Source organism: Culex quinquefasciatus, chromosome 3 (assembly GCF_015732765.1).
Source record: "Culex quinquefasciatus strain JHB chromosome 3, VPISU_Cqui_1.0_pri_paternal, whole genome shotgun sequence".
Taxonomy (NCBI): Eukaryota; Metazoa; Arthropoda; class Insecta; order Diptera; family Culicidae; genus Culex; species Culex quinquefasciatus.
In genome coordinates this window covers 31,733,119-31,754,676 of record NC_051863.1, presented here as the reverse complement: position 1 = coordinate 31,754,676, position 21,558 = coordinate 31,733,119, and the positions used below count along the sequence as shown (strand labels likewise).

General features: G+C 44.3%; 3 protein-coding genes across 6 annotated transcripts in view; 2 read left to right on the top strand and 1 right to left on the bottom strand.

The window, feature by feature from the left end:
* LOC6043247 (A disintegrin and metalloproteinase with thrombospondin motifs 9) overlaps positions 1 to 21,558 on the top strand; it is a 355,560-nt gene that overhangs the window by 165,251 nt on the left and 168,751 nt on the right. The gene's annotated exons all lie outside the window — the stretch shown is intronic.
* Positions 5,304 to 7,444, bottom strand: LOC6043253 (E3 ubiquitin-protein ligase TRIM37). Its single transcript, XM_038259920.1, has 3 exons — positions 6,063 to 7,444; positions 5,799 to 6,005; positions 5,304 to 5,739 (listed from the first exon to the last, which is right to left on the bottom strand). Exons 1-3 carry the CDS (start codon positions 7,199 to 7,201, stop codon positions 5,358 to 5,360), a joined length of 1,728 nt encoding a protein of 575 aa, XP_038115848.1. The 5' UTR covers positions 7,202 to 7,444; the 3' UTR covers positions 5,304 to 5,357.
* Positions 7,940 to 14,562, top strand: LOC6043252 (vitellogenin-A1). Its single transcript, XM_001857927.2, has 3 exons — positions 7,940 to 8,008; positions 8,073 to 13,127; positions 13,193 to 14,562. The coding sequence occupies exons 1-3, from the start codon at positions 7,978 to 7,980 to the stop codon at positions 14,452 to 14,454; spliced, it is 6,348 nt and encodes a 2,115-aa protein (XP_001857970.2). The 5' UTR covers positions 7,940 to 7,977; the 3' UTR covers positions 14,455 to 14,562.

Genomic DNA, 21,558 nt, shown 5'->3' with positions numbered 1-21,558 from the left:
AACATTTAAAAAAATTGGCGATGTCGAACCGTACGTTTCCGAGATACAGTTTTTTGAAAATAAAAACTCAGTTTTTCGACGCGCCACTCGCAAAAACAGGAAAATGACGAAATCGGCAAAAAATAACTTTTTTCACTAAAACCGATAGAAATATTTTCAGACATAGGCTCTTTGGTCCAGACACGGTCAAAACACCATTTTAAGTTGTCATGCGACTTTTTTAAATGTTAAACTAGCTTTTTGAAATTTCTTACTATTTTTACCAAATAGCCAAACTCATCACCTTTTTTTGCGTCTAAGACAGCTAAAATCGGATGAAATGACGCGGAGATATGATTTTTTGAAAAAAGTGGTTTTTGCGAAAAATGACGAAAATTGCCATTTTTCCAACCACCCTAGCACGATGTAGGTCACCGTAATGGCCAAAAAAAATACGGGTCTAATTATTTTGGACAAGGAACCCCCAGGAAAATTTTGAGCCCGATCAGAGAACTTTTTTTCGGTTTAGGCTCTTTTCAAATGGAATTGCTGAATATTGATCTGATTTTCAATTTTATAAAAATGAAACAGTTTTGATTTTTACGATGATTTAAACAAAAATATTTTAACCCTCTACAACCCTTCTAAAAATTCGTCAAAAATCATTGTTCCAGCCAATTTGTGTTCTTTAAAATACATTGGAAAGAAGAATTATTTGCATTTAAGTAAAATAACGTTTGAAAGTTTTCAAAAAGGTCACTTTTTCTGGGGTCAACTTTTACTGGGCCTCTTATTAACTTTTCTTATATATTTGTGAAAATAAGTATGCAGTAATTATTGTAGTGTACCAGACTGTGCCTCTAAGCTTTATTTTCAATTTAATTGATAATGATACCGTTCTATAGTAGAAAATGTGAAAAACAACAACAAAACAATTGAAAACGTGATTGTAAAAACATAAAAAAAAACAAAATAGATTATAAACAAAAAATAAAAAAGTTACATTAACTAAACAAGATAAATGTAAATAAAAATTCTAAAAATTAAACAAGAGAAACAAAACACAAGAGAACTAAAGTTTTTCGTAGAGCAAAAGTTGCTCAAAATGACCTCCTGAACACGGGAAATACAAAAATGTTCAAAAAATGGGCATTAGAGGGTAAACATCATTAAAATCAATTCATATTTGACGTGGACTCAAACCACTGATTAAGACTCGCTTCAAAAGTTTGAGTTATTTTGAATATCTTTAATGTACCGCCAGTTAAGGTGGCATTTGGTCTGCGGGTGAGATAAGGTCAAATATGAAGTGATTTTTAAAGATTGTGCAATTTATTAAGTTTTTCTCAATATAACTTAATTAAGACGTTTTGTAATCTTAAGAAAACTTTGCTGATAAATCTCGTTCCTTGAACAAATCCGTTCATTTTGGCAGCTGTTTAAGCTTGAGGTACGTTTTTAGTCAGAAATGACCTCTCAATAAATCAAATAATATTTTGTTCTGAAGAATTGAAAATGCTCCAGTTATTCGATGAAAACTTCAGTTTTTGGTTTGGAAACAACATTTTATCTATTAATAGTTTCAAAGCTTATCTCATTACCTTTCCAACGATGTATATTTGTCCTAATAAAACATTTAAAATGGCTGAGCTATGTTAAAATTAAACAATCAGCCTTTTTTACGAAAAACGCTAGTTTTTTACTCCATTTTTTGACTTTCAGCTTGCGTATCTCCGTAATGAACAAACTTAGAGCTTTGAAAATTTGGATTTTTCTTAGTTAGAATGTTTACTTTCGAGAAAAAAATACCAAAAAATATTTGGAGAAGGTCACTTTTTTGAAACTTGGCCACCCAATGTACCATAGTGCATTCTGTGCATTGTCCCGAAGTTTGGTTGAAGCTGGTTGCTGGAGTCCCGAGTTATAATTACAAATTGTTACGGTAGTCTAGCTTGTACGTGCGTCAAACGTATCATGAAATCCCTTTGGCCTTTTGTCGCACTTTCATCAATTTTCAGGGAGTTATAAGATAGCACGACAAGATTGAAACTACTTTTATATGAAAAGTGACAAAAATTTTCGGAGCTTTTTTGGTTTTCATTGAATATCTTAGGATTGAAATTGAATTTTGGGGATCTGTGAAGGTCAAAAGATGTGGCATTGTGAGATGCACAAAATAGCGTTCTTAACTCAATTTGGCCCAAAATGCACAAGATAGCACGATGGCGACGAAGTTTTAAGCATTCGTCACTGTATTTATAAACTTTACCAAAATTTTCGATTTATTTTCTGGTGACAAATGTCACCATAATTCAATAAACAACAACATTAATTCATTTGATGACAAAACTTGACAATTTTGAAGTTGATGTCAGTGAACACTTCAGTTTCGTCAAGGTATGGTAGATTTGAGATCCCTGAACATGCTCCAATCGACAAAATTGAAATTTAGTGAATTCCCTGCCAATAAATAAAATTGTAAATTTCGGGTATAAATCGTATGGAATCAGCTTAAACAACCATGCGCACCCACGTTTATCTGTGGGGGTGGCAAAAATTAGGGAGTGCGCATGGTTATTTATAAGAAAAACTTTGTATTTTTTTGCATGTAATTACTCAATGAAAAACAATTCAAATGATGTATTAATAATTATTAATAGATTACAACTAACCCAAAGTTCAGCAACAACGGCATCAATTACATCCCACCACAACCCACTCAGAACTAATCGCCAACTTGTTTTCTCCATTTATTCCCAGGTAATGCGCGCCGTTCTCTCAATGAAAATATGTTTATTTTCCGACTTTTAACCGGTAAGCCAACCGTCACTTAATTTATACACCTGTTCATTCACCGGTTCTGTCCACCCAACAGGAAGGGGGGGGGGGAATCTGCCCGCGGAAGATCGTGATGCATCACTCAAACCGGCACCACCAGCCGATTGACTCATTGAGCAAATATAGTCACACTCCCCAGCAAGCAATCACAACAACGGCCTCCTCTTCTGCGCGGGCACGGTCATCTGAGCGGGATGCAACAAACCCCCTCAAGCATCCGTAACACCCCGGCGAGATTGATCGATCGATTCGTCTCAACGGGAATTGCATGCATGCACTCTTGAGAGTTGTAGCAGCGTTTCGTGAGATCTCTATCTCGATTGGTTAGGGTGGCGTTTTTTGGCATGATTGGCGAGTCCGTCTTCAACTCCAGCAAATTTGCTGACTCCGACTCTGCGAATCGCTTTGCGTTGTTCTGGAAAGTTGTTTCCAAAGTACATTTTTTTAGACACTTCGACAGATCAATTCCGATCGCTTTGCAATGTTCCGCAAAGTTATTTCCCAAACCGTGTTTGAGCAAAGGGACTTTGACAGATCAATTTGGATTTCCTTGCGATATTCTGCAAATCAATGTCATTTCGACAAATCAATTCGGATCGCTTTGTAGTGTTCTACAAAATTGAACCACCCTACCCGTTCCATCCCCCTTCAGGAAGTGTTTATCTACGCGGGAGAGGTGTGAAGTGTCCAATTAAATGTGCAGTTAAGGCCAGATAAGCCTGCTGGGTACCAGGCGCCGCCAAACTCGTCCTGGACCTTCCCAAGCGTGCAAAGACAACAGAGAACATCTGCGCTGTTGTCGAACGATGATCGAAGGTCGCCCGGTAAGGGCTCGACAGACCTGCTGCTGGGCAAATCACTGTCAATCGATTGGCTCGCTAATTGGCGCGGCGATTTCACCGACGTCGGAATTTGTCGCCGAGATCTCTGAGGGGCCTCCGGGAGGGTGACATAATTGCCGGTGATTATTCGCCGGGAGGTAATGAAGATCGTGTTGGAAGTAATCACCGTAATCAGGCGATTGATTAAGATGGGCTTGGGTGATCTGAGTGGATTTCTAAACAAGAAGGTTGAGATCTACGACGTTTCGATCGTCTTCTTCAGGGTTGTTGTACTAAATCTTCAAACTAAAGAAGCATAGCTGAGTTTAGTTCCAAGATCTTGTAGGATCATGTTCTCACCTTTGACTCCGGTAACGTTGAAAAGTATCGTAAAAAGGTCGTATCAATCAGACGTCATCAGACGTTTCAAACGGTTCTACCTTTTGTACTGCCGTGGCGAACAAGATTCAATAGCAAAAGAGATGATCCAGCAAGCAGCGGGTCGTTTGGCGAAGACGTAAATATGACATAATTATAGCCGCGGTCAGTCGCGGCAATCAGTCAGGCGCGCGTAGATTTGATTTGAGAAACGTGACCTGTACCACATTCTGGCGGGCTCTTCACGGCGAGACGATCGCAACTTATGAATGAAAACGTGGCGAGTCAAAAGGGGTATGGTTTGGGGGGTCCATTGAAGACGAAGATGCTGCGTAGACCTTTCCGTTGGTGGAGTTATGACGGAATGACATTTTGCCTCGCGGTTCTGGGAGGAACGCGGGCGCGCGCGCGTACGAAATTACCGATTGATGGCTTAATGATACAGTAATCAGCGACTGTGTTGCGTTGATATCGACAGTTGGGGGAAGGTGGTTGCTTGACTTGCTGGGAAGTACGCGCGATGATAAAAGTTCATCGTGATTTGCAAACAACAAATGTCAAATCGATGCAAGAAGGATGAAGGATTGGTGTCAGCTGGAAATGAATAGATGATTGAATGGTGTTTTGTGTTATAAGGTCGAGCAAACTGCGGTAGACTGCTGACCTCAATTTGAATTCGCTTCAATTGAACTTATATTTATTGAATTTTGCAATAACTTAAATAAAATAAAATTGCATATTAATTTAAAAACGAACAGAAAGTCATTTAAATGTACTAATTTAACGAACCTCATTAAACCACTTACCGTTGTATGAACTTTAATCTACATCACTATACGACAACCGTACAAATTGACTCCATAACTTGTAATCAGCGCCACCGTGGCACGAGGTTTCCTTCTAAACCGCCATACATTCTACTCGGTGACCCTCGATGTACTTTTCTGCTACTGGCCATACTCCATTCATCGAACCTAGCCGTACAGTCGTCTAGTCCATATTCATGACCGTTTTTTTGCCAGAGGTGTAGAGGAGGTAACCCAGCCCATTTTCGCACGCTCTTCAACGGCGGCCACACGACCATCATCTCTTCAAATTTATACCCCTGTTTAGGCCCCGTTAAAAGCTCTGTAATTGAGCGGAATTAAAAACGGAAATTTATTGACCCTCTCCCACGTCTCCGAGAGAGGTGCTTTGCTGGGGTGATTTATGGATCACGAGTTCACGCCTGGGCTGGTGATTTATCGGTCGGAACAGGGATTACGGACAAACCGAAGCGAGAACAAGTGTTGGGTTACAAGTTTTATTACACAAACAGTGAAGGCGCTGAACATGGTGGGGTCACTTGGGAGGCGTTGAACATCCAGGCTGGTCCTGGCTGGGCGTTCGCGGTAGAATCTTCTTGAAGAAGCTCAACGGAGCCTCGAACGGTTTGCTGTTCAGGAGTGAGGAGGAAGAGGCCGGTTTCGACTGAGCTTGGACGATATCTCTAATCGCTTTGTCGTGATACTGCCGCAGGTAGTTGAACTTGTGGCCAACCGTGGGTGGTCTGATGGCCAGTTTCACCATGAGGGCATCCTTTTTTATGTAACCACCCTCGAGAAATTCCCCCCGGGAGATGAAGTTCTTCCAGCCAAACGGCATCCACGGTTGAAAGTTGTGCTCCAGCGTCTTCTTGACGGATTTGAAGCCCTCGCCCACCAGCGTTACCGTGAACTCGTACCTGTTTTTTAAAGATCAGCGATCATTACCCACCCAATATTCTCAAACAACTAAACTTACGAGTTAGGAATCCCATCGACCATTTCGAGAAACACACCTACAAACAGTCCCTTCATCTCACCGTTCCCACCGGGGTAGACCTGCAGTCGCCACGAACCCCCCAGATCATCCCGGATGCTGTCCGAGTACAGACAGCCAAAGGCGTTGCTCACCTCGGCCACGTTACGAATGCAGCACGCCTCGTTGACACAGTCGACGGAACATTCCCTGGAATCGGAAATTTGTCAGAATCGGAATATCTCAAAAATCTACCCTTTGACGTACTCCCTGAGTGCGGAATTGTTGCGCTCCAGCTTGTCGGCATACTTGCGCAAGCAGTCGTACTTGTCGATTAAATGCGGCGAGCGAACGGAGAACCGCAGCTCGAACGAATCGTTCTCCAGATACTGGTCGAACAGCAGCTTCTGGTCCACGAAGTGATTCTGACCCCAGCCCTTGCGCAGCTCGAATATGTCCTCGTCCTCGTACGTATGGTACGGATGGAGGCGGTTCGGAAGTTCAATGACGTAGTGGTACCTTCCCTCGATTCCTTCGTACAGCTGTAGAAACACACTCACGCTCGTATTCTTGGCGTCCCCGAATCCATTCGGGTGGATCTCCAACCTCCAGGTGTTTCCCAAATCGTCCCTCACCAGGTCCGAGTATTGAATCTTATTTTCAGTCCGCGCCTGGCTGAAGTTCCTCACAGTGAACCGCCAACTCGACGGTGCCGGCATTAGCTTACAGTAGAATCTGTGCTCCGCTACGTTCGGTGCCAACAGCTGCAGCTTCTTCGTCAACACTTGGCATTGCGATTCCAGCTGTTGCCGCTCCGTTTCCGTAGATGGCTCTTTAGATACGCTGTCCTTCAACGCATACAAGTTAACCTCCGATTTGTTTAGCTCCTTGGTAAGAATGTCATTCCAAGCGTCTACTTCAGCCAACTTGTCGTTGTACTGCTTATGTACCTCACGAAACTCTTGTTGAACCAGAATGTTGATCGACTTGATTAACCCGTCCTTTGAAGCCTTCAACGCTTCCTTCCTCTTAGCCAACGTTTGCTGGATTCGCTCCGTAACGCCATCGAACGCCTCCTGGGTCCTCTGCAAAGCACCCTCCAAACTCTTCGACGTAGAACTCGTCACCTCCGGCTTGGCCACCAAATTCCTCAACGATTCAATACCATTGCCCCATCGAAACTTGACAAACTCTGCCAAGCACACACTTCCCAAACAGTTCGGACAGGCATCCTTCCCAGACTTTTGCAGCCAGTCCCGAATGCACACGAAACAGTAAAACTTAGAACACTTTGGACACAGATGGGGATCGTCTGTTGTCTTCAAGCAGATCTGGCACTCTAAACTCTCGCTCAACTCTTTCAACAGCTGCTCCTGCTGCTGTTGTTGCGATAATTCACTGGCCATCGCGATTAAATCGCGTCAGCATCCAGATAAGACGAGTCGTAAACAAGAGCTTGCAAAACCGTCTTGGAGATTCAGCCCAACATCCGGTAGGTCAGCGCGCTCCCCCCCGGGGCTGTGACCTCCTTATCACTTCACTGCACTGTGAGGTAATCGAACACAAATCGATTAAAACAAACCCGCCAGAACGCCTCACACAAAAAAAAAATGAATTTCGACCTTTTTCGTGATCAATCCTCGGGAAAACTAACCCTGCCGGGTGTAGTGACTAGCGTCTGAAACATTTCCCGTCCCGACTCTCGTTCGTTTGCGCTCTCTCGGAAAATCTATTTTTGGCAAACGACAGTGAAAATTTACGGCCAAACCTTCCCCAACAAGCATGGCGCGCAAGTGCGTCGAGCTTGTTGCTCTCTGGCGTGGATCACCAGTTGAAAATGAGAGTCTGAATTTCCAAAAATAGCTGACAGTGAAAACAGTGACGCTGCATTCGATTTCGATCATCATGCCTCACCATCAGGGTGTGATGTTATCATGCTCTACCAGCTGAACGATCCTTATCTCTCATTCAATTACAGCGGCCATTGACTGCATAAAGAAAATGCACATGCATAATCAGCGCATTGATAGACCATCTGGATCGATTCATTATTGAACATATTGATGATTCCAGCAAAATGTTCCATATAAAAGCTTGGTCCTGGAACTCATTCAGCACACTTCAGTTCTTCCTTTCTCGGTGAACATTAAGCGAAGGATTCTACTGTCTCAACGAACTAATCATGTTTGTGAAACTACTCCTCCTCGCCTTGGGTAAGTACTATCAAACCACTCTTAGAACAAACCATCTGGATTAACACCGATCTTCCAAACGCAGTGGGGATCAGTACTGCGTACCAGTATGAGTACCAGAACGAGTTCTACAACCGACGCCCGGAGAACAAGACCGGATTCGAGTTTGGTGCCTGGGAACCGAACCGCGAATACGTCTACAATGTCACGTCGAGGACCATGACCGCCCTGGCTGATCTTGCCGATCAGTGGACCGGTGTGATCACTCGTGCCCGCCTGATTGTGCGTCCCAAGGACCCGCAATACGTGGTGTGCTACGTGAAACAGGCCGAGTACGCTACCTTCAACGAGGAGCTGCCTCAGGGTTACCGTACCAACATCTGGAGAGAGCTCAACCAAAAGCTCAAGTGGCAACCCATGCCGTTCAGCGCTAAGCCCTTCGCCATCCGCTACCGCAAGGGAGCCATCAAGGGACTGTACGTCGAGCAGACCGTTCCGAACCACGAAGTCAACATCCTGAAGGCCTGGGCTAGCCAGCTGCAGCTGGATACCCGCGGAGCTAACGTCATCAAGTCCAAGTACAACCAGTTCCCCGAGAACACCACCTTCACCGGTGTGTACAAGGTCATGGAACCCCTGGTTACTGGAGAATGCGAAACCCTGTACGATGTGAACGTTGTCCCGGAACACGTTATCAAGGGAAACAAGCGCTTCGTCCCGAGACCCGAATTGCGCGAAGACAACCAATACTTTGTCGAAGTGCACAAGACCCAGAACTTTGACCGTTGCGAACAGCGCATGGGATACCACTTCGGATTCAGTGGTCAGAGTGACTTCAAGCCCAACTCCAACCAGATGGGAAATGTTGCCTCAAAGGCCGTTGTCGGTCGCATGTTCCTGACCGGTACCTGGTACAACTACACCATCCAATCGTCCAGCACTGTCAACAAGGTCATCGTCGCCCCGTCGATGGTTGATGACCAGAAGGCTATGGTCTACTCCCAGGTCAACATGACTCTCGACCGTGTTGTCCCCTACGATAAGGTCCCGATGGGTCCGGCTGAGGATCGTCAAGTGTTTGTCGACCTTGTCTACAGCTACAACATGGCCAACGATAAGAAGAACAGCGTGCGCCCAGGAAATGAGACCGACTCCTCGTCGTCCTCGTCATCTTCGTCATCCTCTTCGTCTTCGTCTTCATCATCTTCGTCATCTTCTTCCTCGTCTGAATCTGACTCGTCCAGCTCTTCGGATTCCTCCAGCTCAAGCTCGGAAGAACAAAAGAACCAGAAGGACAACCCCAAGATCAGCCCGGCCGAACAACACAAGCAGCTGCTGAAGGATGTCAAGAACCGTCGTACCCGTCGTGATCTCAACGCCCAAAAGGAAAAGAAGTACTACGAAGCCTACAAGATGGACCAGTACCGTCTGAGCCGCAACAACGATACCTCTTCCGACTCGAGCAGCTCCGACGATTCCAAGTCGTCGAGCTCTTCCAGCAGCTCTTCGGAATCGAACGAAAACAGCAAACAATCTGGATCTGGATCTTCGTCGTCGTCTTCGTCGTCTTCCTCATCGTCCTCGTCGCAGTCGCCATCCTCGTCGTCTTCCAGCGAATCTGATTCTCTGAGCAGCGAGGAACAATACTACCAGCCAATGCCAGAGAGCTTCAAGGAGGCGCCCCAGGCTCCTTTCCTGCCTTTCTACACCGGATACAAGGGATACACCGTGCAGTACGCTCGCAACGTTGATGGACCCCGTGCCGTTAGCAAGCTGGTCCAGGAGATCGCCGATGAGCTCCAGAACCCGTCCAACCTGCCCCAGTCCAACACCCTGAACAAGTTCAACATTCTGTGCCGTGCCATCCGCACCATGGACTATAAGGAAACCTACGAGGTCGCCCAGAAGTTCTTCGTTTCCCAGAAGGAGCGCCAGGAAGGAGACAACCACAGCGAGAAGTTCGCCAAGCGTTGTGACGCCTGGAACACTTTCCGTGACGCTTTGGCCGAGGCTGGAACTCCTCCAGCTTTCAAGGTGATCAAGGAATTCATCGAAGAGAAGAAACTGCGTGGAGCTGAGGCTGCCAGCGTTATCGCTACTCTGCCCCAATCGATCCGTTACCCGACCGAACCGCTGATGCATGAGTTCTTCCTGCTGGTCACCTCCGACACCGTGCAACACCAGGATAGCCTGAACGTCACTGCTCTGATCTCGTTCACCCATTTCGTGAACCAGGCCCATGTCAGCAACCGCTCCGCCTACAACTACTACCCAGTCCACAGCTTTGGCCGTCTGGCTGATTCTGACTACAAGATCGTCGCCCACAAGATTGTTCCTTGGCTGGCTCATCAATTGCGTGAAGCCGTCAACGAAGGAGACAGCATCAAGATCCAGGTCTACATCCGTGCCCTTGGAAACCTTGGACATCCGGAGATTCTGAACGTGTTCGAGCCCTACCTGGAAGGCAAGATCCCCGTCAGCGACTTCCAGCGCCTGTGCATTGTTGCCGGTATGGACAAACTGGTTGAAAACTTCCCGAAACTTGCCCGCTCTGTGCTGTTCAAGGTGTACCAAAACACCGGAGACGTTCATGAGGTACGATGCGCCGCTGTTCATCTTTTGATCCGCGCTGAACCACAAATTGAGATGATGCAACGCATGGCCCAGCAAACCAACGAGGAGCCTAGCCTGTACGTGCGCGCTGCCGTCAAGACTGCCCTGGAATACGCCTCCCAAGCTGACGAGTATGAAGCTGATAGAACCTTCGCCAACAACGCCAAGGCCGCCATCAAGCTGCTGGATCCGGAAGTGTACGGACTGCAATACTCTTCTAACTATCTGCGTGACATCGCTCTCAACAACCTGGAGATGGCTTACCGCATGTACGTTGGACAAATCGCCTCTGATGATCACTGGCTGCCTAACGGTATGTTTGTGCATCTGCGCAAGAACCTGGGTGGAGTCAAGAGACACACCACTTTCTGGTATTTGGTGTCGAGCATGGAAACCTTCCTGGACCTGGTTGACAAGCAGTACGATTCTAGCAACATCTCGGAAGACTACAAATCGGCCGATTACTACTACAAGTATTACCAACAGTTCCCGGAAAAGAAGAGCGAATACTTCGAGAAATACTTCAAGACTCACGAGTCCCAGAACGAGATGAACAAGAAGTACAACGAGCAAAACAGCAAGTACTTCCAAAAATACTCGACCACTCGCATCGCCAAGCTGCTCAACATTGACCCTCAGGAAGCCGAAGAGATGGAAGGTCAGCTGCTGCTGCCGCTGTTCAACGGTAAATACTTTGCTGCTTTCAACAACCAGACCATTGAAAACATCCCACGCAAGCTGAAGGAGCTGTGCGATGATCTGGAAGACGGCATGAGCTTCAACATCACCAAATTCTACCAATACCAGCCACTCACTCTTGCCTTCCCGCTGGCTTCTGGTCTGCCTTTCGTGTACACCCTGAAGAACCCGACTGTTGTCAAGATCGAAACCGAAGCCACCATCAAGACCCACCCCAGCATTGTCAAGAAGCCTGCTGGTCACCCGGAAACCGAAAACGACGACTTCATCCACGTGCCACGCGTGCTGAACGGATCTGTTGATGCTAACCTGGTGTTCCACCGCTTGATCGATTCCAAGATTGGATTCATCACTCCGTTCGACCATCAACGCTACATTTCTGGAGTCCAGAAGAAGATTCAAGTCTTCCTGCCTTTGAGCCTGGAGTTCAACTGGGATCTTGAGAATGACCAATACGAAACCGAGCTTGAGATTCTGGACAAGAAGGAAGACAAGCTGCTGTTCCATCTGAGCGCCTGGCCGTACACTGGATTCAAGGACATCACCGATATGCGTCCGATTTCTGAGAACCCGAACGCCAAGATCATCCACGCCAACGAGCACAACACTCAGACTTTCCAACAGACTGTTGGCCAGGACATGTTTGGCTTTGCTCTGCGTGTGCACGCCAAGTACGACGAAGACATCATCGATGTTCAAAGCATCCTTGAGCATGTTCAGGAAGGTGACTATCTGGCCGCCCTTGTCCATCCGTTTGCCTACCAGCCTCTGTACTATCACCAGCTGAATGTGTACTACGATGCTCAGCGCACTGGTGCCAAGAAGGTCCGCGTTCTGGCTCACTACAACGAGGGAGACTTCGACCAGGACTTCCAGGAATCCGACATCAAGCACCCGAAGGGACGTCACGCTTACGCTGGATATTACAACGAGAACAACCTTGCTCAACCCTTCGTCTTCAACGCTGGAAGCCAGCGTCGTCAGGAACAGTTCATCAAGAACGCTGCCGCCGGAATCCGCAACAGCGATGTTACCGTGTTCGACTTTGGATTTGTCTTTGAAGGTCGCGAAAAGAAGGCCGAATATGTTCTGACCACTGCCTACGCCGATAGCCCGGTTGATGAGAAGTCTCGTATGCTAGTCTTCTTCTCTGGAAGCCCGTACTCGCCGTCTGATCGCTTCTTCGGAGTGCCGCACAACGGAAAGCAATTCCAGATGTGCCTGTCTGCCACCAACGAGTTCCCGAACATGCCCAAGCTGAACTTCATCAACGCTCTGAACCACGATATGGATTCGTCTCTCCGCTGGGAACTGTCGTACGGTGAGAAGTGCCAGGGAGGAGCTCAGGTCTCGATGAAGGGCAAGCTGAAGCAGTCGGATGAGTACCGTCACAAGCTGCGCATCTCCGAGGTCGGACAACGCTGCAAGCAACAGATGGATCAGGGACGTTTCCAACTGCAAGATTGCCAGAACGCGACTCGCCAGGCTGGATATCTGGATCAGTACAAGCTTGACATTGAACTGAAGGATGTCGGATCGTATGCCCGTAACTGGACTCTCAAGGTTGTTGATTGGGTGCAGCACATGACCTACCCGTGGTTCGAACCTAACTACCTCTACAAGGGCAAGTCCAACAAGATTGAATTTGAGTTCGAGATGTCGCCTTACGGAGATTATCTGAACGCCTCTGCCTTTGCTCCGGAATACGCCTTCGAGATTGAGAACTACCCGGTTGACAGCTTCTGGGCTCGCTACTTCACTGCCGTCCACACCGATCTCGCCTGGTACGAGCGCCTGGGAACTTATGCCTACCAAGGAAACTATAAATGTGAGTATTTTTTACTTTGGTTGTTGGTTGCTCCAGAAACTGATTTATTTTGTTCTTCTCGGCAGCTTCCTGTGCCGTTTCCAGCAAGTACGTCGATACCTTCGATGGCCGCAACTACGAGTACAACATGGGTGAATGCTGGCATGTGGTTTTGCACACCGTGAAGCCCGACTACGAGTACTACGCCCAGCAGTCTCACTTCCAGAACGCTGACACCGAGTACCGCTTCAAGAACGGATTCAGCGAGGACGAACAGATCAGCGTGTTGGCCCGCTCGGGACCATCGCAGGAGCTGTACTTCAAGGTCATCCTGGGACAGTACAAGCAGAACGACTACAACATTGATATCCTGCCGAAGGGAGCAGAGCTTCCGGAAGTGTTCATCAACGGAAAGCCCCAACAGATCCATGAGAAGTACGCTGTTGAGCTGTACACCAACGACAATGGAGGCGATCAGCCTCTGTTCCGTTGCTACGCTCTGCCTGGCAAGGAAATTGAGATCAGCATCCGCGACGATGATGTGAAGATTGTGTTGGACGGACAGCGTGCTCGCGTCTTTGCTGACCAGAAGTACTTTGATAACTTCGTCGGTCTGTGCGGAACCAACAACGGTGAACTGTACGATGACTATGTCACCCCCGATCAGTGCTACATGAGCCAGCCGGAATACTTTGCCGCTTCGTACGCCCTGACCGGCCAGAACTGCTCTGGTCCGGCTAAGGCGTTCAACATCGCTTACCAACAGAAGGCCAAGGAAGAGTGCGTCAAGGAGGAGGTGTTCTACGGAAATGTCATCAGCGAGCAGGAAGCTGGCCGCAAGCGTTACCGCTACTACAACCACAACGTTGAGGATTCTTCCAGCTCGTCCGACAGCTCGTCGTCGTCTAGCTCGTCCAGCTCGTCGTCTTCCGAGTCCGACTCCAAGTCCAACTCTGACAGCTCGTCCAGCAGCAGCTCCAGCAGCTCCGAGGAAGAGAAGATCACCCGCAACATCAACAAGGAAAGCAAGGGCACCTACAAGGAGTTCCACGCCGATCGCCAGAAGCACACCCTGAAGGAATGCGAAATCCAGCACCAGCACCAGATCGTCGAGCAGGGCGCCAAGACCTGCATCACCAAGCGCCCGCTGCCGGTGTGCCCGTCGCACTGTGTGGCCTCCAACAAGCTGCAAAAGTACGTCGACGTGCACTGCCACGACAGCGACGACCAGAGCGTGAAGCTGTACAAGAACCAGATCGCCAAGGGCTACAACCCGGACATGTCGAGCCACCAGGTCACCAAGACGATCAAGTTCAACATCCCGAAGACCTGCGTGTACGCTCAGTAAGGAAGCTTTTGAATCTCTTGGTCAAAACGTATATCGGAAAGCAATGAATTTGGACAAAGTATAAAGCAAGAATCAAGCAAATAAAGCATAATTTGGCAATTAATCAAAGCATTGGTGTTTCTTTTTGTTTCTCCACGCGCTGGTTCCCGATGCATTCGAAAGAAGCCGCTCCCAGGTTTCCCCCGCCACCGACATGCTCATTATTTCCGATGAGTAAACAGATAAATCACTCCCATTTACAGGGACCGCTCTGCGTGTCTGAATGGGAAATTTATTCTAATGAGAATGTCTTAATTAAGGCGTAATACTTCCTGCGGCGATGTCTAAATTGATAGAAAGCCCGCACTTCAAGCGGTTGAAACAATGTTTGGAGTCGGGATGATGAATAAGGTCAACGCGCAGGCTTGCCATTCGGCTCGATCGTCTGGTGACTGGTGATCGACGGGACAGTTTCCTTCTTTCGTGTGGTCTAGTCTGTTACTTGGGAGCCTTGGGAGGTTTGTCCTATTTAGGGGGGCTAGGCGTTTTTATGCAAATTTCTGATCGCCTGAACTGTACAAAGTGGAACTACAACAGTTGCAGTTGAGTGCGTGTTCTCCGAAAGCACCGCAGTGGGTTTCAAGCTGCTTGTTGGACAACTAAGACATCGTGTTTGTCTAGTTTGCTTGGGGACCACTGGACAGTAGCATGCATAGATCGACCAGATAACGAGCGTTGAATTTATAGACTTTGAGCCACCTGACAGCAATGATCCAGCAGCGCAAATGATCGATAAATTGAGTCGTTACGATCCTTAGAAGGAAGCCACAGCAGGGACAGTGCCTATGGGGAATAACTATATTAATTTAAATATGCAGCCGGGACATATTCACCACGGCGGCATTTTAATGAGACATATTTCTCTCCTTTTAGAATGCAACCACAAGGAACAAACAAAGAACGGTCGCTGGGTTCGATCGTAAGGCGCCAAGGCAGCAAACCACAAGCGTCTATTTCACGTCCACGCGAAGGCTGGCCAGGATCACTTGCGGCTATGCCGTCCATTTCAATAAATGTCAAAATAGAGAGTGTCAGTGCACATGACATGAAATGGATCGCAAGCTTTGCATTACAGAGCCATTCAATCATTGTTCTTAGAACTGGTGTATTGGAGAAATTGATTTGTTTAAGATCTAGATCTAAAAGTAGATTCAGTTAAGGTGCAGCTGCAAGAAATCATCCTAAGCAGTTCTATAGACTAGGTCCAAAATACGTACACCAACTGCACCGTTGCCCGTAGAATGCAGAAGTGCAATTGCTTCCCGGTCTGGCCGATTTCCGAGAATGTCACATCACACACGCGAATTATGAGTGCATGTCAAATCTGGCCAGGCGAAAGACGTGTCTTCCGTATTTACAGAAACACAACGTGCTCGCGGGTGCAGTCGCCTTACGGCGCGAGTCCTGTCGTGACAGTTTATTGCGAGGATTAACTGCCTGGTGCATAAATCAGTGTTGATTTCAGCAGAAATGCACGCCAATCAAAGGTGCACTCCCCGGGTGGCAGGGGTGAAGCTCGCGGAGCTCTGACCGGGAGATTAGTGTCATTTTGATAAATTTCAAATCAATCGGTGGTTACTTGAGGTGTTCGTAAAGGTATTCAAAATTTACCACGCTACTATTGTCTTTTTTTGCAGGAGGTTTTAAAATTGGCTAAGCCACCAACAAAAGTCGTAAAACGAACGGCCACCCACAATGCGACATTTTTGATTTCCTGGTTCAGAGCATTTATTTTTTATGTTTATTGTTATTGTCATAAGCTTCTTTATTGAATGCAATGAAATCTTCATTTCACATGTTTCACACCAAATTTCAGCTGAATTGTATGCTTAACAAAAGTGCACACAGGCGGAGGTAAGAGGTCGGATTATTATTATCTTTTGTGGGAGAAGTCGAAAATCGATATTTTTATCTTTTGACAATGATATGGAATTTGAATAAACTTTCCATAAAAAAACTCCTTAAATTCAGAAAAAAATATCTCATGTAATTGGGATGAAATAAATTCAGTTTTTGTTTGAGGACATGAAATCATTTTGAAAATTTGGTGACCATTTTTTTTGTGAGTAAAATTTAGATAATATGTTTGTGCATTCAAATTACCTATCTAAAGAATCTAAATAAAAGGCCAATTTCAGACTCAAACTCATTTCATAAAGAAAATCATGACAACTGTGGAAGTCTTAGATAGCATTTTTTCGTGAAAATCAAATGAAGAACTTCAAAAGACCAAGCTCAGTGTCACACAAAGTCAAACTGATTTTTACTTAAATTGTAAACAAACACACTTAGATTTTTTAACCGAATTCGGTAAAGTATAAAGAATTTTCATCTGCAGAACAGTTCGGTAAATTTCAATAAAAAGTTACCGAAATTCGGTAATGAAATTCATTTTTGTTCATCGTATAACCGAAATTCGGTAAAATTTTGTTCATTTTGACAGGTGGTTTACCGATCAGAACATTACCAATTTTTCAACTACCGAATTTCTGAAGCAACATTTGAAAAGGACGCATAAGCATATTGACAGCTAGAACTATTTCACTAATTCCCAGAAAACAAGTAACTATTTAGCAAAAACCGCAACGTTAGAGGACAGCTGGGAAGGCTAGCTTGTTTAAAACATCGAGTATTGTGAAAAAATTATCTGTTATCCTGGAATTTTCAAAATAGTTCCAGTTGTTAAAATGCTTATCTGCCCTTTTCTCGTATTGCTCTAGATTTGGTAAAGTTTTCCGATGTTTTAACTGTTGAACAGTCCGTTAAACTGAAAATTACCAAATTTGGTAAAAACTTACTGATATTCGGTAATAAAGTTCATTATTGTTCATAGTACAACCTAAATTCGGTAAAATTTTGTTCATTTTGACAGATGCTTCACCGATCTAAATATAATCGATTTTTCAACTACCAAACTCGGTAAAAAATCCAAGTGTGTAGGTGGCTTGAAAACTCCCAATTTCCTTCCTATAAAGACAAATTTAAATATGTTAATTTTCTCCCAAAAAATCTTGTTCCATCTTAATTGGGACAGCAACATTGACTGCTGATTAAGTTCACCGCTTCTTTACGGGTTGCGATTGCTTACTTGAACACTGGTGGCTGCTTTTAATCGATTCCTTAATCAACGCCTGGAGCACATTTCTCAGAGTGCAAAAATTCCATCAGCCAACACTTGAAGTGCATGAAACCGAAGCTGGCCAGTGGACAAGCTTAACCCTTAATTGTTTTTTAAATGTTTTTTTTCAATTCTATTAATTTTTATAAACAAAATAATTAATTTCGTGTTCCTTATAAATGGTAACATGCAAAAAAATGTTTAGGAAAAGAATACAAACAGAAAAACTTAAAACTAAATATCACAGTTTCTTGTTGTCCTTTGACGTCAAAAACTTCGCTGTACAGTTCAGACTCGATTATCTGAAGGCCTTGGAAACATTTCACTTCGGATAATCGAAACTTCGGACAATCGAATCACAAAAACAAAAATATTTTTTTGTCGTCCTATTTTTGATTGTTGAGCTTAAGCTCCTAAACTACTGTAAAGTAATTTTGAGTAATTTTTTAAATTAAAGATGGCGGCCGAAATGGCGGTGATGAAAAGTTGAAAAAAATGCATTTTGAAATTTATTGGGCAATCAACTATTCAAATTTGACTAAAATAGGGTCGCAGAACTAGAAGGAAAATAAAAAAAAACAACATCTTGATTCGATTATCTGAAGTCCCAGAAAAACCTTCGGATGATCGAACTTCGGATAATCTAAACTTTGGATAATCGAGTCTTCGGATATTCGAGTCTGGACTGTACAAGAAAATTATCCGCTATTTTAAAAATATTGTTTTTTTGTGCATATTTTTTTCCCGATTTTTTAAATTTTACATCTACTAAAAAAGGTAACAAAAACAAAATCGAATAAGTTTAACCAAATTTGCAGTTTGTAACGTTAAGGGTTAAACAAGCTGGCTTGAAATCGAAATCGAAAGAGGAATCGAAGTTAAAAGTCCGAATAAAACAATAAAACAAGTCAGTATCAATTAAACGCGCCCGGCCAGGATAAGCCATTAACGCAATTAGCATAAACATTATTGATTTCCGATATTTACACGCATGCCGCACGGGTTTTGATGGCGCCCCGTTGAGCACGATACTGCTGCGGGTTATGGAGGGAAAGCCCCTCGCTTGGACCTTTCTTAATCCTTTAGTTGTAATCTTTCCTTTTCGTTAATGTACGACACGCGGTGTCAGCTGAGGTTAAGCAGGTACTTAATTGCGTTTTGTGGCGAATACCCGAGAAACCCATATTTGAGAAAAAATTGAACTTGAAAACCCTGAAGAGATTTGCGTAGTTCAGTGGAAACGTCAAATTTCGGAGAAAGTGATCGTTGAAATTTTAAAGTGCCCTTTTTACTCGGGTTACCACCCCGTGATTCCTTCACGATTCGTTAATTGCAATTAACTCCGTGCGAACTCTGCCCGTGGTAGGAACAACCAGGGCTAGCCAAGAACAATTAGCGATTTACATTGCGCGAATTTAACACTCGCCGCACGTTCGCGTTGTGTCTGTGTGTGCCCGTCATTAGCACCGTGGACTGTCTTTTGTCGCGACCTGCCGGTAGTCGGTGCTGTAACTGTCGTGTAGCATCATGTACGATCGTCAGGAGTGGTCCCTTTGAGACCCTTAACATATGAATGTTGGTGTAGTTGTAACATTAAATTACTACCATCGACATTGAAACTCATTTCTGGCAACATTTGTTTGTTTACAAACAATGCTTTTTCAATGTTGCCAAATTGCTTAGTTTTCATCAATTTTGACACATAACCTTTACCGACGAGGGGTCGCACAGTGCAAACGGCAAATCGGTGGGAACTTCTTTTTGCACGGAGAGAAAATGCATCGGTTACCGCCACACGATGCAAAGCTTGAGAGGAGTCATGAATGTTAATTACGTTCATTTTCTTCCCCGTGGGGAACTGTCACTGGCCAACCGTTGCCGCCGCCGACGGGGGACCCCTCGTCGAGAATCAGTGATTGATTAATAGAATTTAACTGGCCATTACAATAATTCTGAGGAGATAATGAGACTCTGTCGTGTTTGTTGTTTGTTGTTGTTGTGGTGGTTTTGTGAGCACACAAGTACCAACACGATTGATGACACGCTCTCGCTAGCGCGACGACGAAGATAGATAGTTTGGCCTTGAAAACGTTGGAAGCTAATCTGCTTTATGATGGTTTTTATAGGTTGGTTTGACAGGTGTGTTTGCGTGTTTGTGTGCGTGCTGCTTTGAAAAAGGAAGTTATTAATGATGAGCGTTTGAACGTAGAATGGCGAGTTCAGCTGATCCTATTTGAGGTTAAGCTTCCTTGTCTCTTGCTTAATTGTTTTGAATAATGTCAAAGCGAGCTATCAATTATGCAAATTTATAAATGCATAAAAAAACTCATTTCGAACGCAAATCTTCAGCCAACCAGGTAACGATTTATTAAAAACGTTCCATAAACATACTTTAATGAGTTAACACTCTTGATTATCGTTATCTGTGTCTTGTTACGGAAAAGAGGCACCCTGTGATAAAAGGTCTTTCCGGAAAGCGCGCTAGTTGACAGTTGACGAAAACGAAAGAAAGAGAGAAAAAGAGAGCGAAACAGCGATAGTGAGTTTTGGCGTTTTGAGTTCAGTCTTCAAACGGAAGTAAAAGCGGAAAGACGTTCGCGGAATAAAAAATGAGTGAGAACAAGTGCGACACTAAGTTTCACCAATAATAGAGGAGTTATTCTCTGATTTGAACAATACTTTTCTGGATTTCTTCTTATTTAATTCGGTCTGTCAAACAATTTTAATAGCAGATCATACCAGAAAGGTGGAATTCTAATTTAAAATATTTTTCCCATTTGAGCGATGTGAAGTTACACAGAAAAAAAATTAAGGTATTATTCATGAATTGGTGTATTTTCATCAGTTTCTGATTAATTTTCATCAGGTTCACATTTTTACACATTTTTTGAGTAATATTACTCAAAAAATAGGTAATGTTTAAGGATTGAAATCAAGATCAATCATCTAATGCTGCTGTCGAGACTATTTCTGTTTTATAATTTCCATGGCCACTTCTTAGGTGGATATTTTTTGTATTAAAAAGCTATTGTTAAACTAAGATTGATTCACTCTTAGACAGAACTTGTAGCACTTCCCAGTTAAACTAAAATTTAATTAAATTCAACTATATTTTTTTTGTAAAACTAAACCGCTGATGTAAAAAAATCAATTTCAGTGTTAATTAGCGTTAATGTTCGTGTCATAAAAATAGAACTCCGATTCCAGCCAGCAACCCATGGCCCATGTTTTGCCTAGATCCTCACGTTTCCAGTGAGCCTCAATAGTACAAGGCAGCCGGTTGTAATGTGTTTCTTGAACTCAACCAACTAATTGGCACTAAATTATAACGCACTGCGCTCTCTTTACCAGAACATCCGCATCGCAATTTCTGGCTCTAAATTTACGTGTTCAGGCACAGAAAAAAAAGATTGGGGTTTTCACCAACATTTGCAAAAATAAATCTTGTTAAATTTAAAGTATTTTTTATGTTTCTTGAACAAATATTGTAGAATAATTCCCGCAAATTTTCTACCGTGTACAAATAGTTTCAACTCTGCAAGTCAGTAGAGGTTGTTTTATTTCTTTGAGCCCACCCAAGGAGTCTCATCTTCGTGTTGGCAAAGCACTCCGATATGGCACACGGCGAAAATTGAAGAATAAGTTTGATTGGTTTATAGCGAAACCAAGCCCATCTTTTCAATTGTTGTGGCGTATGAACGTGTGTTGGTTGTCACCGTTTCCCGCCTAATGGCGAGAGGACAATCGTATTTGAATGCATCATTACCATTAAAAGAGGCTCATTTTGATTCTTTGCTGTTGAACAGTGAAGTTTCGAATTCAACAACATAATCCTTAAATTGATTAAAATTATATTCGAAAACAAGGTTATGTGGCATCTAGAATTATCAGCTTCAAACTTGATTTTATTATTAAAGTTATCGAACATTTGATTAAAATATATTTTC